The 18,142-nt window shown below is 39.9% G+C and overlaps 1 protein-coding gene across 8 annotated transcripts in view; it reads left to right on the top strand.

The window, feature by feature from the left end:
• PRLR (prolactin receptor) overlaps positions 1-18,142 on the top strand; it is a 93,866-nt gene that overhangs the window by 62,749 nt on the left and 12,975 nt on the right. For 3 of the 8 annotated variants that reach the window (XM_054809438.1, XM_054809442.1, XM_054809440.1), the window contains 9 exons: positions 260-331; positions 4,819-5,177; positions 5,715-5,828; positions 9,173-9,305; positions 11,420-11,589; positions 12,385-12,551; positions 14,142-14,283; positions 15,761-15,893; positions 17,119-17,288. In XM_054809438.1, coding sequence (XP_054665413.1) covers positions 5,759-5,828; positions 9,173-9,305; positions 11,420-11,589; positions 12,385-12,551; positions 14,142-14,283; positions 15,761-15,893; positions 17,119-17,288 — 985 coding nt within the window. In that variant the 5' untranslated portion in view covers positions 260-331; positions 4,819-5,177; positions 5,715-5,758. Of the gene's footprint in view, positions 1-259; positions 332-4,818; positions 5,178-5,714; positions 5,829-6,307; positions 6,358-9,172; positions 9,331-11,419; positions 11,590-12,384; positions 12,552-14,141; positions 14,284-15,760; positions 15,894-17,118; positions 17,289-18,142 lie in introns of those variants that run through there. The other 5 variants (XM_054809441.1, XM_054809437.1, XM_054809443.1 and 2 more) reach the window with 4 other exon arrangements.

Raw genomic sequence — 18,142 nt, 5'->3', positions numbered from 1 at the left:
CACTGGTAAATCTAAACTGCATCCTAAGTTGCTACAAAATTTTGTGCTTTTATTGCAACAGATAAAGGAAAGAGTGTACAGTAATACAGTATTTCACCATAGTCACTATCGCTCTCAATGTTTAAATGTATTGTCTTAGAGTGTCAGTATCTGAATCAGCTAATACAAAGAGTGATTTTTTTTTTTGCTCTTTATGTTTTAGGAATAAAGTAGTGACACTTCCAGTAATATACTAATCCTGGAAATTTTTCTCTTGCAGATTATCGGGTCATCTGACATTCATGAAAGAGAGGAACAAAAATCTTCCTCCTTGCACACATGAATCCTTTAGGTTGGAAAATGAACTTTATATTTCATTACTACGCTATATATAAATATATATATAAATATATAAATAATATTTAAAATTATTATAGCAAGATAATGACTGTGGAGTTGGGCATGGTAGTTGGTAGAGATGAAATTCCATCATATTTCAAGAGCAATTTTCAAGTTCTAGTGTAAATTGTAACTTTCAATCTCTACAATTTCACTCTCTACAGCTTATGTTTTTCTTGTCTGTAAGAGACTGCTATAAAAATAATAATCCTGAAATTACAGCTAAATGTACAGACCACCAGGGAAGAAAATAGAATATTCGGGAGCTGTGAGACTCATAGAGGAAGATTGCTATTGTTAGCTAAATCCTGTTTTACTGGGAAAACATAGGCAGTAGAGGTGGTATTCAGAAAAGAAAAAAAAATAGTAGGAAAGGATCAGGTTTTAGTTTCTGTTACATTTCTAGTACGAATCTGAGCAGAGTACTTGATCTTTTTCTACCTTGGTTCTCCATCTGTAAAGTAGGGACAATGGTGTTTTCTTCTTGTTGTCCTAGCTTTTCTTGTCAGATTAGATGTTGAGAGTTTTAAAAAGAGTTTCAGGCTCAGTTCTGTAAAATCAATAGTAGTTAAGTGCATAAATACTTTGATGGAGAAGTAAGTGTCAAAACTATTTTCAAGAATCTAGGGTTTCATGATTCTTCTTTTTCAAAAATACCTTAAGTCTTTCAGACTGAGGAGCACATGTCCAAGTTGTTCCATTCATCATCACATGTTGACTTCTAATCAAAGGAGGGACTACAAAGGGTCCTTAGGAGGTTTGTTTAAGAGAGAAATTTAGGAAAAATATATTAGAAACCCTTATATAGGCTTTTCAGGTGAAACCTAAAAGAACTTGTAGGTGCTTCCAGTCTATGCAACACAGAAATATGAAGTGCTTGGTCCCAAGAAATTAATGGAATTCTAGGTTTCCTTACATAGCCAACAGCAGGAACTAAGCATCCTCACAAAGCACGCCACAAAACCTACGTGCTAAAAACAACCACCTGGAATCAGTCCCAAGACATTCAGATCAGAGACATGTCTGAACTCTCTATCTTCTCCAGAGCCTATACCTCTCCATGAAGGCTGTACTGCGTGCCTGAGGGATTCAGAATTTGGAGACTTCCAAATAGGGGTCGTTCAGAGAGGGAAAGCAGATCTCTGGACACACTGCACATCCACAGCTTTTAATTTGCAGTGTAATCCCAACCATCACTGTCGTTCAGAAATGCATCTAGTGATACCGACACCCAGATCTTGATCAGGGACACATATCAGCATTGGCATCTGAGAACTCGGTGTGGGAAGGCAAACTCATGTAATGTCCGCAGTATAGTCGAATGTATGGCCAGTAGGATTCTGGACGGTCACATGCAGACTGTCACATTCTGTTCTTTATTTGTACTTGGTTTCATACAGCTTTTCAAATGGTAATGAACTGTGGCGTTTTGAGACTCCTTCAACTGCCTTCCCCCAGGCCTGAAAGACGAACGTTGTTTATCATCATAACTAGTGGGAATGTGAATCTTGTTTAGCACAGATCGGTAAAGTAGTTTCAGCTTTAGATTTCTTTAGCAGCACAAGCAAAGCTTGAGATGGACATAATGTCATTGCCAGTGGGTGCTATACAGTTGTTCCGCTTCCTGCAAGCCTGAAAAACACTGCAGATAGAAAAATTTTCCATCTGTGCAGAATGGAGTAAGTACTTGTCTGTCAATCTAATGAAATTTATCCATCAGCATAGCCAAGAAAGAGAGAGAAAAGAATGTGAGAACTAGAAATCAATTAGGATAAGGACATTTTTCTCTCCACCCTGCTGCACAGCACCTGATTTCAGTATTGGTATTTAACTTTCAGCTTCATCTAGTAGTATTGTAAGCACAGTTTTCAAACCTACAATTTCATAATATTATTAATTGCAGAGTAGGGTTATTGTACAGGAATATCTAGCACTTCTGTGCATTCTAAAACCCCAATAAACATTTCCATTTGCATCAAGGCACACTGTTTTCTGGGATGCAATGTGTAGCTGTTGAATACTATGTAAAGCTGTGTTAAAAGGCAGAAATTCAACTATAATGTCAGAATGTAATAACTTTGTTGCAATTAAATAAAAGCCTTCAAAAAGGAGGCATATGAACTTTTAATTATCAGTTACTCAACCCTTGGTTTTGCATGACGTTCTGGCAAATCAATGTCCACTGCGTCCCTTATAAAAGAATGCATTCAGTCCTAAAAGTGAGGCATTCCTTCACAGCATCTTCAATAATGCTAGTTACCCTATTATTATACATTTTGAAATAATAGATAGGGGAGACACACTTTTGATATAGTTACGACAAAGCAGGCACTATTCTTTCTATGAAAGCAAGTATTTTTTAAAAAAGAAGACATCTCTCCGGAAGCCTTATAAACGATATTTGAACCACAAATACCAAATTCCAGGCAACCATGGAAACACAGGCACTGGAACAAATGGAATATGGTTAATATGCCTGGAGCCTCCTGGTCACTGCTCTTCTGCTGCTTACATTCCTTCAGAAAGCAATACAAATACCAAGATGAAGCTTTTCTACGATGCTTTTAAGCATGATCTTCAAATAAACAGAGGTTCTGATAATTCTTTAATAGAAAATATTTTGGAAGCATTAAATCCTGAATGTACAATAGGACATACAGCCATCTCATACTTCTGCAGTTTTCTAACTGTTAGTAATTCAAGGTATGTAACTTGAATCCAGAACACTGTCCTGGAAAGCACATATTGGATCATGAAGTCCAGTCCTCAGCTACCACAACCAACCATGTCATATATACTTCGTCATAGATCAGACTACCTGGGAAAACTAAATGGGACTTTTTTTGTTTGGAAGACTATTCCAGAAACTCACTGCTGTGATGGTAACATTTTTCTCTTAATTTTTTAAGCTGATTATGGCCATCTATTCTTGTTCCAACATTTGCTAGAGTTTAGACATTCTTATATTCCCTCTTTTAATGCTAATCTCCTACTGTCTTTATAGAAGACAACCATCCTTGCGTGGAGTAAAAAGCCAATTCTTTAAATCACCATCATGAGACAGCCTCTGTGTCCCCTGCTCATCTTTGTAGCTGTGATCTAAATCTGTTCTAAGTAGGTTTATCTGATTTTTTTTCCCCCAAGTATAGGTGACCAGAATTGTACATTGAGTTTAGTCTGTGGTACCAGTAGGTCCATATTCCTCCCCTGTATCTCTCTTGTTCTTTTTCACAGCCAGATTACAGAAGTGGTTCACAATGATATCATTTTTAAAAAACAAATGGTCCCAAGGAAAATTACTTGGGCTTAAATGCATTCATTTCATCCTGTTTCTATTAATTTGGTTCTTTAGATCCTCAGTTTCCAAAATTATCCTATTTTCCTTGCAGAGTGCTCTAATACAGCTCTTTCTTGATGATGCTTCTCTCTTTTGCCTTACTGACAATTTTCATTCTTCTACTGAGTGCAGTCAGTTTCTCTTATCTGTCAATTTGTCACACAGAAAAGAAACATCAGTAAAAGAAAAATCATGGTACCAGTTCCCTGTAGGGAAGCATAGTATGACTCTCAGTTTGAAAGTGCTGTGTTTTCCAACTGTTATAACTATTTTTAGAAATAATAAAATACTGTAAGTGGTATCATATGTACACGAAACTTTTACTGTTTATAGTTCATTATTTCACCTTCACTTGAGAAAAATGTGCCTTGTTCTTGCATGAGTTCAATGGTCTGTGCTCCACATTATTTAATACCAAATTTTCAGCTCATTTCTGAAGTTAAACACTAACGTTTATGCCTGCAGTTTGTTTACAGTCATAAAATTTGCATGTGCTTACACAGAACTGGAATTTCTTTTAAATGGTTTGCTCTCCACTGACTCTATATGCACAGATTGCTGTAAGTGAGTTTAAAACTAACCCAGATGCAATTTTTGCAGCCTGTAGCTCAGTTACATATGTGAAATGTGCCTGGATATTCAGAAGTGATATATGGAAATGTAGCCCGCTGTTGTTCTTCTCCACATTGTCCACAGTAAACATGTTTTAGAGTCAGTTAAATTAACGGATACATTTGCCTTTGTGCTTGAAAAACATTTATATGCTGACAGATTATAGTTTCTTGATACAAAAAATTAATTGCATAATGAAAACTGAGTCATCTGATAAACCACAAAGAATTTTTCCTCAGCAAAGAGCTTGTTCCCACGCTGTGCTATACTGAATGGGTTTCAAGCATACAAGTATCTGTCAGATATCCTTGGTAGGAGTGGAAAGCTGAGGTAAGGAGTTTCCTAATTAGGTAGTAAATTGTTCTTTAGTTTCTAAGAGTGAGGTTGGCTACCGAGAATCTAATAGCAGACTTCAGTCACCATCTCCAAGCAGGAAGCATATTGGTGGGAGAAGCAGGAGGTCGGCTTTAAGCCGTTCTGTCTTTCCCCAGGCTAAGCAAACGGATTTAGCAGCAACAGGGACTCCTGATCACCCTCGGCTGTAACCTGAATTCTGAGGACATCTAGTGGCGTCAGCCCACGGCAGGGACTGGGTCTTCACGGCTGGAGACTTCCCAATGGCACCTCTGTATTTCAGCCGAGTTCTGCAACACTGCTTCTGGCCTTTACTGGTTGAAGAAAGAGGAATAATTGCCTCCCAATTGGCATTTTCACCTGATAAATTAACTGTGAACTTATGCTACTTTTTCCTTGTTTTATTTTCTCTGATCTTGGCATTTCCACTTCACTGCAAAATCAAAAGCAGTAAAAACAAGTTGAATGCACAGAAGAGTAGCACTCTTCAGCTCAGGTGATCCAGAATTCAACATTGCCAGTCCTGGATATTCAGAAGTCATGAGATTGGCTCAAAAAATAATAAACTTCTAAATAATTTTTTGATATTTTCTATTTGCCTTCTGTTTTCAGCACTTTTCAGAGTTCAAATACCTTGAGTTGTTCTTTGTATCAACAGGGGGAAAAGTATTTTTTTGTTACTTAAAGGCTGATATCTCAGGTAAATTAATGAGTCTAAAAGTTAGAGCTTTAAGAAAAGCACCCAGTGCTTTTGGCTATCCCAAGACGCCAAATAAATATGCAAGATTAGTTAATGCTATGGAATTGTAATCCTTGCACTGCTAACCATTTAAAGACCTTCAGGAAGACGTACTTACTACTCTGTGATTCAGGTTTTCTACTTGTGAAGTGGAACTGTAGCTGTTGCCACACCTTTTTGAGAAATAACAAGAATCAATTAGCTGCAATTCCAAAAGGATTTTGATCAAGCCAAGTGATGCATATTACATGTTAAGCATTGTTACTGACTATTGCATGATGTCCTATTTTCCAGTGAGCCCCTGAACTGATACTTCCTCCTGAGGAGAAGCAGACATCATGAAGCAAAAATTGACATCATCAGTTCAAATTATTTTGCTACTTGCTCTGACTGTAGTGGGTCTGAATGGTAAGTACAAGACTTCCTAAACCACTTGGTTTTCCTTAAAACACTTCCTTCAGAAAAGTCTGAGGCTTTACCCAAACTATCCTGACCACCACTGGAGCCTGTACATATTTAAATTACTTTAAGGGAAGAGTGACTGACGTCACCTACCTGGACTTGTGCAAAGTATTTGACACTGTCCCGCATGACATCCTTGTATTTAAATTGGAGAGACATGGATTTGACAGATGGACCACTCGGTGGATAAGGAATTGCCTGGATGGTTACACTCAGAGAGTTGCAGTCAACAGATTGATGACCAAGTGCAGACCAGTGATGAGTGGTGTTCCTCAGGGGTCGGTATTGGGACGAGCACTGTTTAACATCTTTGTCAGCGACATGGACAGCGGGATCGAGCAAGCTTGCTGACAACACCAAGCTGTGTGGTGCAGTCAACACACTGGAGGGAAGGGATGCCATGCAGAGGGACCTTGACAGGCTGGAGAGGTGGGCCCATGCGAACCACATGAAGTTCAACAAGGCCAAGTACAAGGTCCTGCACGTGGGTCGGCGCAATCCCAAGCACAAATATAGGCTGGGTGGAGAAGGGATTCAGAGCAGCCCTGAGGAGAAGGACTTGGGAGTGTTGACGGATGAGAAGCTCAACATGAGCTGGCGATGTGTGCTTGCAGCCCAGAAAGCCAACCATATCCTGGGTGTGGTGGGTTGACCCTGGCTGGAGGCCAGGTGCCCACCAGAGCCACTCTCTCACTCCCCTTATTCACTAAACAGGGGAGAAAAGGCATAACGAAATGCTTGCAGGTCGAGATAAGGACAGGGAGAGATCACTCACTAATTATCATCATGAGCAAAACAGACCAAACTTAGAGAGGGAATTCATCTAATTTATTACTAGGCAAAACAGAGTAGAGGAATGAGAAATAAAATCAAATCTTAAAACACTTCCCCCCACCCCTCCCATCTTCCCAGGCTCAACTTCACTCCCGGCTTCAACCTTCCCCCCCTCAGCGGCACAGGGGGACGGGGAGTGGGGGTTATGGTCAGTTCATCTCACGGTGTTTCTGCTGCTTCTTCATCCTCAGGGGGAGGACTCCTCGCATCGTTCCCCTGCTCCAGCATGGAGTCCCTCTCACAGGGTGCAGACCTTCAGGAGCAAACTGCTCCAGCGTGGGGTCCCCCACGGGGTCACAAGTCCTGCCAGCAAACCTGCCCTGGTGTGGGCTCCTCTCTGCACGGGTCCACAGGTCCAGCCAGGAACTTGCTCCAGCGTGGGCTTCCCATGGGCCACAGCCTCCTTCAGGTGCCTCCACCTGCTCTGGCGTGGGGTCCTCCACGGGCTGCAGGTGGAATCTCTACACCCCCTCATCCTTCCTCCACGGGCTGCAGGGGGACAGCCTGCTTCACCATGGTCTTCACCAGGGGCTGCAGGGGGATCTCTGCTCCGGCGCCTGGAGCACCTCCTCCCCCTCCATCTGCACTGACCTTGGTGTCTGCAGAGTTTCTCACATCTTCTCACTCCTCTCTCCAGCTGCAAAAGCTCTCTCTCTCAAGTGTTTTTCTTCTTCTTAAATATGTTATCACAGAGGCGCTGATTGGCTTGGCCTTGGCCAGAGGCGGGCCCGTCTTAGAGCCGGCTGGCATTGGCTCTATCAGACACAGGGGGAGCTTCTAGCAGCTTCTCCCAGAAGCCACCCCTGTAGCCCCCCCGCTACCAAAACCTGGCCACGCAAACCCAACACACTGGGCTGCATCAAGAACAACGTGATTGGCAGGTCAAGGGAGGTGATTCTGCCCCTCTATTCCACTCTCATGAGACCCCACCTGGAGTACTGCGTCCAGCTCTGGGGGCCCCAGTACAGGAGAGACATGGAGCTGTTGCAGTGAGTCCAGAGGAGGGCCACAAAGTTGATCAGAGGGCTGGAGCATCTCTCCTATGAGGACAGGCTGAGAGAGTCGGGTGGTTCAGCCTGGAGAAGAGAAGGCTCCGGGGAGACCTAATTGCAGCCTTCCAGTACCTAAAGGGGCCTACAGGAAAGCTGGAGAAGGACTGTTTACAAAAGCATGGAGTGATGGGACAAGGGATGATGGCCTTAAGATGAAGAACGGTAAATTTAGATTAAAGGAAGAAACTCTTCCCTGTGAGAGTGGTGAGGCACTAGAACAGGTTGCCCAGAGAAGCTGTGAATGCCCCCTCCCTGGAAGCGTTCAAGGCCAGGCTGGATGGGGTTTTGAGCAACGTGGTCTAGTGGAGGGTGTCCCTGGCCATGGCAGGGGGATGGAACTACACAATCGTTGAGGTCCTTTCCAACTTAAACCATTCTATGATTCTATGATTCTGCTTTCTTCTAAAGTTTGTATGGAGATTTTGAAAATGACTTGAGTCTTCTTTTCTTTTTATAGTATTGATTTAATGATTATGTGGTGGCAATGATGAAAAGCACTCACACCATCCCTACAATCATTCCATGCTTGTCACCTTCTTGGGAATTAGCATCATATGAATAGTAACACTATTAGAGATAATGGTATGGAACTTTAATGAAATAAAGGTATGTTTAGTTTGAAAAGCCACATGCTTTTCATGTCAAAATGTGTGTAAATTTATAGTCTATGTTCTTAGTAGAAGTTAATGACAAGAATCATAGAATCATAGAATACCAGGTTGGAAGGGACCTCAAGGATCATCTGGTCCAACCTTTCTTTGCAAAAGCACGGTCTAGACAAGATGGGCCAGCACCCTGTCCAGCCAAATCTTAAAAATGTCCAATGTTGGGGAAGTAGTCTTAACAGGAAATATTCTTAAATGTATTGGGATTGCTAGGGAATATTTAAATAATTAATGAATATATTCAGGTTGCTAATACACAAAACACTACATCCAGCCCATTGATGTTTTCTTTTTATGACTTGTCTAACCTATAATTTACCCCAAATATGTGCAAATAGTGGAATTTTGATTCTGTTGCAAAGTTGGAGGTGACATTTCATTTTAAGATAATTTGAAGATAAAAACTTTGCATATTTTAGGAAAAAACAAAAGGTCATGCATTTACTTCCAAGCTCTTTAGTTTAATGTTGAGATAACTGTACACATTTAAGCTTAGGTAAAAATGAATTTTCATTTGAAAAAGAGAAGTAAAATCATTTCAGTAGCTATTTTAGAAGTTTGAGGTAAAATATATTTACTTTTTTTTCCAGACAGATTTATTTGCCAAATTCAGTCCATAATTTCAAATAATTTTATTGACCTCAAAAAAGCATTCCTTGCTGAATTTATCATTCAACAATAACAACAAAAACCATTATCCAACTCTAATATAACTAGCTGGATTTCTGCACTTCCCTAGGTCAATCATACCCGGGAAAACCTAAGATAATAAGGTGTCGTTCTCTAGAAAAGGAAACCTTTTCTTGTTGGTGGAAGCCTGGCTCAGATGGAGGATCTCCTACCAATTACACCCTGTTCTACAGCAAGGACAGGTAACAAGCAGTGCATACCTATTCTGTAAGTGATCAAGTGACCATTATGACAGAATTAAGGAAAGATAAGAATAATTTATAAAGGTGTTTTTATGAATCCTTGTTAAACCTTAGACAGCCAACAAGGGCTACATGAAACGAATGGCTTTCCCTCGTTGGAAGAAAACATGAATACTACCAGCCCTAAACCTTCAGCCTGTCCCTACTGAAACTCATCTGACCTAATATCCCACTGGTCTAAAGACACACTGGCCAGGGTGTAGTTTGTCCATCTTATCAGGAGGCACACAGCTTTTAGCTGAGTGGCATGCTTCATGAGGAGGGGAGCATCAAGGCACCATGGGGCCATGGGGTCCACCCTGGGTGGCAGGGTAGGGCCTCTGTCCAGGGCCTGTCCCACCACCCCACCCAGGGAGCAGGGTAGGCAGGGGGCAGCCCAGCCCTGGGCACCTCCGTGGGGACAAGGACAGGCCGAGGCTGGGCTGGACCAAGACGTCAGTCAGTCTGCAGGTTGGGGCTGGCTCAGCACGGCCAGTGGCTGGGAAGGGCAGGGCTGTGGGGACCTGGAGACCAGCCCTGCTGCGCTGCGCTGGAATGGGGCCCTGGGCTGCAGGCAGTGTGTGGGGAGGCCCTGAGGAGGCTGCTGGTGCTGTGGAGCTTTTCCATTACTGTGCACAGCAAAGCCCCATCTGAAGAAAATCTATAGAGAGTCTTTGCTTCCCCTTCTGGATTTGTAGCCACCTTGTGGTTCCCACAATGGAGTAAAATCAGACGTGGGTATTACATCTCAAAAGTTACTGTTCTGGTAAAGTCTGTGGCTCCCTCATCCTGTTTAAGAATAAAACGTGTATAATTAGCAACTTTGCTTAACCTGTGCTTCTTTGCATAACTGCCCTTTGTTCCTGAAAACAAGAGGTCTCAGAACAGGGCCAAGTAGGCAAGCAGGCTCAAGAGATTAAATTTCATTGAATATATACAATGAGGTTCAGGATAGATAAGGTAAAGCCTCAGACTTTCCTGCTTCAGTTAAAAAGAACTCCAAATAATTTGGTATTAATTGATCAGGAAAGATGCAGTCTTTAATGAAGTTGCCACACTCAATAATGATTTGAGAGCTTTTATTTTATGAAAGTCCAGATGTTTCAATCTCAATCAAAGCAGAAATTTTAATGAACGTTCTAAGTCACACCTATCACAGCCCAGAACAATCTTGCTTAGGGATTGACAGAAGTGCTTATCTGTTTCATTAAATGTGCTGAACGCTGCCAAGCACTCCAGATCTGGGCCATGGTTGCCTTTCTTAGCTCATCATCTCTCAGGTACAGTTCCCTTTTCTTTTCTTTCTGGGACAAAACTGCCTGGAAACTAAGAGACTTTGTTATTATCAGTGCATAGAGCATAACAGTGGGACCAAAGTGCATCCTTAAACCATGTCAGCTGGTGCTTTGGGTTTGCGCAGTTCTTCACACCTGGAATAGGCTCTGAGTACATCCCCCAGTTCAGCTTTAATTAAGTACAAAACAATCCCTCTTAAAAAAGCCAAAGACTCCTATAAAGGTAACAGGAAAGAGATCATGAATTAATCAAATATTTTTTTGTTGACACAATTGTGATGGTGATGATGTTAAAAAGCAGATAAATTAGCATCTTGCTGAAAGCAAAATAATCAATAAAACACTCCTCTGCCATAGGGCACATCATGTTACTTTCCAGGGGAAATATGTAAAGAAGATAAGAAAGAAGATAAGATATTTAGCAACTTTTCTTCTTTAGTCAAAGCGAATGTGTTTAATTTGCCTTTTAACTTGCTTTCCAACATTTTTTAAAAGTGCCTTGTGCTATCTCTAGAAATTTCTCTTTCCATTCTTTTGTCGACATATTCCTATGTATAAAAAAGGGGATAAAAGCATTCATCCTGAACAACTGCATTAAAAGTAGCAATGAAGCACTTATGGTAATAGCATTTGACACTCACCAAAATGTTTCCCAGAGATGGGATTATATACAGGTTTAAAGCTAAACATTTCAAATTTCTTTGCAGAACCTAGGCCATTACTAGAATATTATCTGTTTCATTTCCTAAACTTCTAACTTTTTAAATAATTTTATTTCAGTGAAGAAAAAATCTATGAATGTCCAGACTACCGAACGTCAGGTCCCAATTCCTGCTACTTTGATAAAAAACACACTAATCCTTGGACAACATATAATATCACTGTAATGGCAACGAATGAAATTGGAAGTAACAGCTCAGATCCTCAGTATGTGGATGTGACCTCCATAGGTAAAAAGGGAAGAATGAAATGGAAAACAAACTAATTGGAGATGTATGTGGTTTTTAATCCCAGAACAAGTGGTGGTGAAAGATTTCTTTCCTCATGATGTGAAACTTGCTATGGAGTGTTTATCTACAGATGACCTAAAATTTTCATCTTCAATTTATGTGAAAACTGCATTTTACTTATAAATTAACTACGTATTTTACTGTCACTTTACTTTGGCTGAAAAATTGGCTCCAGTTTCTAGTTATCTCCAGTATTTTGATTAGACTCAATGACAATTTTGTAGGTGCCTAGCACTGTAGATCATAAAACTTTCAAATTAGGTTAACCTACCTAAATTTTCCAAATGTAAACATCTTTATGGCTGCTGGTATTGCAGTCTTGGGAGGGTAAAAATAACTGCCTGAGCACTCTGCGGGCTTTTTGTAGTATTTCATATTCCTAACTCCATTCTGCTTTCTGCACACATAATCTACACATTGTAATGATAAATGTACTTAGCATTTTTAACTATAAAATATCTGATATTTTAATTTTGCAAGAGTGGCCTAATGAAATTATGATTTGTATTTCCTTAGCCTGACAAATTCAGAGTAAAGTCTAAGATTTGCTGATACTGTGGTAAATCAGTAGCCAGTTAAACATTATCGGGGGAAGGGAAAAAAAGGCTATTGTACTATTCCCTTACAGAAGTGCTGAATGATCTGAAATTAATGTGCTGAAATACAAAATCATAACAGAGGTGCGTTTTCTGAGAGAAAACCAAATCATTAATGGCAAACTTTTCATTTATACAGTTCAGCCAGATGCTCCTGCAAACCTCTCTCTAGAAATGAAACCATCTGCTAGCATAATGTACCTTTGGGCAAAATGGTCTCCCCCTCCATTAGCCGATGTCAGCTCAAATTCACATGTATATCACTATGAGCTACGACTAAAACCTGAGGAAAAGGAAGAGTGGGAGGTAATGGAAAAAATATATTTATTGTATAAATGCTTTTTCAGTGAGTTCTCTTGTCTGAATTTAAGTGATATTATAAAAAATTTAGTTTCTATAAGGATAGAAAAATTAATGTAACCAAATCTGATTAAAGAAAGAAAAATACTGTAGTTGTTTGTAGAGACAGTGAAATTCAAGGTAATTGTAGATTGTCCTAATGTCATGTACTAAAAAAACTTATTTAGTCCACTGATGTAATATTTAATTGTAATTTTCATCAGTGTGTCTGTTCCCAAATGTCACAGTAAGAGACTGCCGAGTTCATATAGTTCAAACCAAATCAGGATCAAAGCAGTTTATTGATTCATTAAGGTATAATTAACAAGCAGTCAGTTAACTATGCAGTCAAGGCCAGTATCAGCAATGCAACAGATAAATCAAAATCCTGGGCACTTAAAAATGTTAATAGACACCTACAAATTTATAAACATACTTCTATAACTAGTCCCAGAAATATACTACAATATACAGAAATTCCCCTCTCCCAGGAAGGGTAGGTTACAAGGACACCCCACCCTCCTAGGCATTCAAACTCCCCTACTTACACCCGTTTCTGCAGGGGACACAGATAGATGGTTTCACTTAATGTGAACCCGCGTCCCTTCTTACAGTCTACTAAGACACACATCAGTGAGAAAGCAGCCAGACGGTCACATGCATATACCCAGGTGTGGGTTCCTGCCTGCTGCTGCCCATGCTGTCTGGAGTGCAGCTGCTCACTGCATGACAGACAGAGGCTGCTCTGCCCAGGCAGAGGTCACGATGCTAGCAGAGCAGCTTTTGATAGCACTGAGCTTCAGCTACTGCTGAAATTTCCAGTTTCCCCCACTATTACAAATTTTCATGCCTCTATAATACTGCTTTTCAAGCTGACCCTTTTTGTCTCAGAAGTCTCTCAGTTATTCCTTAATTGCTGTTTAACTGGGCTGAGAGTCAGCATTATCATTCTCTTCAACATGATCAGCTGGGAACAACTCCCCTCTCAGAAAGTATGGAGTGTCCTACTCACATGCACTATTTCCATTGACATTCCTAGCTGTTGCCCTTTTGCTAGGAGTGGGCCAACAGTACTCCCACAGCTGAGATACCAGGACAAAATATCATTCTTAAAGCCATAGTCAGATGGCCTCAACATTACCTAAATTGTTAATGCCTTAATGATGGAGAATGCTATGTGTCTTGAAAGACTTCTGAAAAGAGATTGAAAGGGCCTGAAATAATCAGCACTAAAACTAGCCACTAAGAAGCCTTACACAGAGAGTTTATCTGTGAGTTGGACTACCTATAGCGTTCGTTGCATTGTGGATCTGATAGAGTACTAACTTATAAAAAGTCTACAGTTGAATATGTTCTCGAGTATCAGAATCTCAGTGTTACTGAAGTGAGTTTTGCTGTTAAGTCACTACCTTTGCTTCTTTGAAATTTACATCTTATAAAATACTGGACTGAAATCCTTGCCTTTCAGAAGTCAGTGACACAAGCCTACTCCTTTATAGTTTATTTGTTAAAGGGGCACAATTCTTTATTATTTTTCCAGTCCATTTTCTTTTCCAGACAATATCTCTTGGAGAGCAGACAGAGTACAAAGTGATTATACGACAAGCTGGAGTGAAATATGTTGTTCAGGTCCGTTGCATGTTAGACCTTGGAGAATGGAGTGAGTGGAGCTCCGCAAGATGCATTCAGATCCCCAAAGGTGAGCAGATGATTGCTGTTACGTGTTTTTAAATTCTAGCCAGTTCAGTGTTGTGAAAGGTGCCTAAATGGCAGCCCTGAAAACTCATTTCCTCAAACAGATACTTCATAGTGTTGGAGGAACAGCTCAGTGCATCTTACCATGCTTTGTGTGTAACTGTATTCAGTCTGCTTGATCTGCTCAGGATCCTCTGCTGAAACTGGGTATGACAAACGGGCTGGGATTTACTAGGAAGTCACTTCTGATACAGGTGCACCTAAATAATTTATTGTTCCTGTCCCTCTATTTAAAAATTATGTTGATTTCATCTGTAGCTATAGATATCAGGAAATGGTACTTGTGTAAGAATCATTCATTTGTTCATTAGTAACTGGACTGAAAACACTGCCATGTCTAAGAGAGTATAACACTTGCAGCTACTATCACCTGGAAATAATTATCTGTGTTTTACTGGGTTGGAGTGGATGCATTAAATATGCATGACATCCTATCTTGCTGTCAGACACTTTAGCCAGGTTGTCTCAAATCTTCTTCTGTCACTAATTGTATCATTCATTATTTGACATGGAGATTGCTGAAGTACTGTTAACAGAAAAATATTTTTTAAATGTCCCATTTTCAGATCTGCCTTAGGCAATTAGAAATTTGGAAAATCAATGCTCCTACTCTAAATAGTAGAAAATATATATTATTGATGTAATAGGACAACATTTTGCCACAAATACGTAACTGCAAAATTTTCAGTCATATCAGGGTTTTGATTAGCATCATCCCATTTCAAAATTTAAGCATTTTCCTCTGCCCTACTCTAAGTGCTTTGCTTGAGTCTATAAAACCATCATCAGGAATCCAAATAATTATAAATTGCTTGGCAGCAATCAGGCAAGTAGCCTGAGTTCTGAGCATAACTTCACTTTACAAGGAAATATGAGAGCTACTTCTTTGTATCTTTGAAGTCAGCTGAGCATAGGTACTTCAGAAGAGAGTTACTGGCAAGGACATAAACAAATGGGAAAACACGTTCCGTGTTTTTTTCCTGTAAAAGCCAAAACAAATGACAGCATATTTTTTTTACAATCAGAAGCATCTTCAAATACCTTTTTTTTTAAGAAAAAATGGTTTCTGTAGAAAATGGATTGGATAGCAGAGTATATTTTAATGATTTCATAGATTCTGCTATGACAGTATTTGAGCACCCCTTATCAGACTTGGGGACAGAGAAGAGCCACAGCCAGGGAACTAAAACATAGTTCTTCAGCATAGCTGCCATGGGAAAGGATTTTGAATCCAGGTCAAAGTAGCATGCTGCCACCCTAACCACCTAACCCTTTCCTATGCTAATATGAAGCAAAAGCTTTTCTTTCCTTGTAGAAAAAAAAAGGTATTTTCCTGTGCTCTGCTTGGCATTGTTTTATGCTTACATGGTTGACATAATGCATTCAACTAAATAATTAGTTCGTTTCTTTATCTCTTACAGGAGAGTCACCTCCTGAAAAGCCTACGATAATAAAATGCCGTTCTCCAGAAAAAGAAACATTTACTTGTTGGTGGAAGCCTGGATCAGATGGAGGACATCCTACTAACTACACTTTGCTTTACAGCAAAGAAGGGTAAAAGCTGTGTATAATTATTCAGTGTTTTATTGGAAGGACCTGGAAAATCAATCCTGATTGATTTTGCATTTAGGGGATGTCATTTTCCACAGCACATGGTTTTGTCCAAGTGACATATATTCTGGAATAGCACTAGCAGCAACATATTTAAGGTTGAAATAGGACCTCTTTAAAATGTTAAGTTTTTCAAATATCTGTGAATTCTTCTGCCTTGAAAGACAGACTGCCTTGAAAGTAGCCATGGCACAGCAACTGCATAATAGTATGCAATACAAATACACAGTCCTGTAGCTTTTTGGCCACACAGCCCCAGAAATAAAGCTTTCCAAAATGACCAGATATTAAAATGTTCATCTTCTGATAATGCTTATTTTGCACAAGTATTCATAGGCCATAAATGTCTCCTGGCTTCTGCAGTAATCTTAGTCCTGGAACTTAGATCAAGTGCCAAACATTCATTTTAAAGGGGTAGTCAATATTTTGTTTGAACTATTTTGGTTCACCCAGCACTGCTCAGCCTTGTGCTGACCTAACTGGACGCTAAACTCTGTACTTGTCAGCTGAGAGCCAGGTCTTAGTCGAAAAAGACAGATACTGGTCCAGCCAGCCAGGGCAGAGTCTGAGATCCACATCCACAACTTTCTCTTTTGATATTGTTCATCTCAGAGGAGCCTGGAAACAAGTACTACATACTCAACTTTCTCTTCTATCCCTGCTTCCTTTGGTGAGCTTAGGAATGGATTTGTAGGGCAGATACAAAGCAGATTTTTTTGAGGAACAGGCGATGAAAGCCCAAACTGATTCTGGAAGTATATTAATGTAATATGCAGAACTCACATAAGTGTGAAAGGAACATTGGAAATACTTAGGTTTTAATAGATGGGTTGGAAGACTTCAGCAATCACTTCTACTGGCTCTCTGGAATCCCTAAGGGCTATGCAGTGGACGTTCAGAAAAGTAAGAGCTGCACTCTACTAGTCCTCTGCTGCATCTACAGCAGCCTAAATTCTTCAGGCTTTGTAGTCTTTATTTTGGGGAGAAAATGCTTACTACAGTCTCTGGAATTGTCTGATAAGTCTTTAGTCTGAAAGCAGGTTTCTGATTTTCTTCACATTGTCAGGCATGAAAATGTGATCCAGCCCTAAATAATGCTGACCCACTAGTAATCAAAGTCAGGTGTCTTAGTCTGTGTAACCTAATCACTGTGATTCTTTCATTTCAGAGAACAACAAATTTATGAATGTCCAGATTACAGAACTGCAGGCCCCAACTCGTGCTACTTTGATAAAAAGCACACCTCATTCTGGACCATATACAATATTACTGTGAGGGCAACTAATGAAATGGGAAGTAATGTCTCTGATCCTCGTTACGTGGATGTGACTTACATAGGTAAGAGATAAAAAGTATTCTCTGTGGAACCAAATAATTCAATATATGGGTTTTGACACAATTTTACTTCCAGCTCTTTGCATATATAGTATTATATCCAAGTTAAAAACTTGTAAGAACAGATAAGATCTTCTCTGGTGTAATAATAAATCAATATTCATCCCTTTACCATTTTATTTTCAAAGGAAACCTAAAATTGCTAAAAGCTTTAAAACTGCATTCCGATAACCATTTATTGGTTTTCCATATTTCTTTCAGTCAAGCCCAGCTAAAATCTTTTTCCGCTCTACCAGCAACTGAAATTAAATTGATCTTTTAACTAATAACACTTAAATTTTATTACCTAAAAATAGTTTCCAGACCCAAGAGAAGGTGAATTAATACTTTTTGTAGCAGTGTACTGATAATCTCTTTTCTCAGACTTTTTCCACAGAGTACCTGTGGACAAATGTTTAAGTTTTTATCGAAGGGAACGGAACATTGTCACTGATAACCATTTTGTTCTCAAGGGTCTGGCAACTGGAAAAGGGCTCCTGGAGAAAAGGTTTTACATTTTACCTCTTTGCCCTGACTGCTTACTTGATGAAGCTTTGCATCAGACAGTGGTAAAATACATGCATGATATGCAGAAGCTCTACCTCTGAACTGAGGAAGCTGCAAGCCTAACTGTAGCAGAAACCTGCGTTCCATTTTGGTTTATTTTTGAGATACAGATAGGGCTTTAGTATAACTGGTTTGTTTTGTTTTTAAATATCCTTATGTATGCTTGTAGGGATTATGCTGTTGTGTTTTCTGAATGTAAAAGATGGGGGGACAGGTTTCATCAGCTACATTTTGTGTTTTCAGCATTCCTA

The sequence above is a fragment of the Grus americana genome, chromosome Z (genome assembly GCF_028858705.1).
Source record: "Grus americana isolate bGruAme1 chromosome Z, bGruAme1.mat, whole genome shotgun sequence".
In the NCBI taxonomy this organism is placed as follows: domain Eukaryota; kingdom Metazoa; phylum Chordata; class Aves; order Gruiformes; family Gruidae; genus Grus; species Grus americana.
Note: the sequence above shows the minus strand (reverse complement) of the source record. Positions and strands in the feature narration are given on the sequence as shown.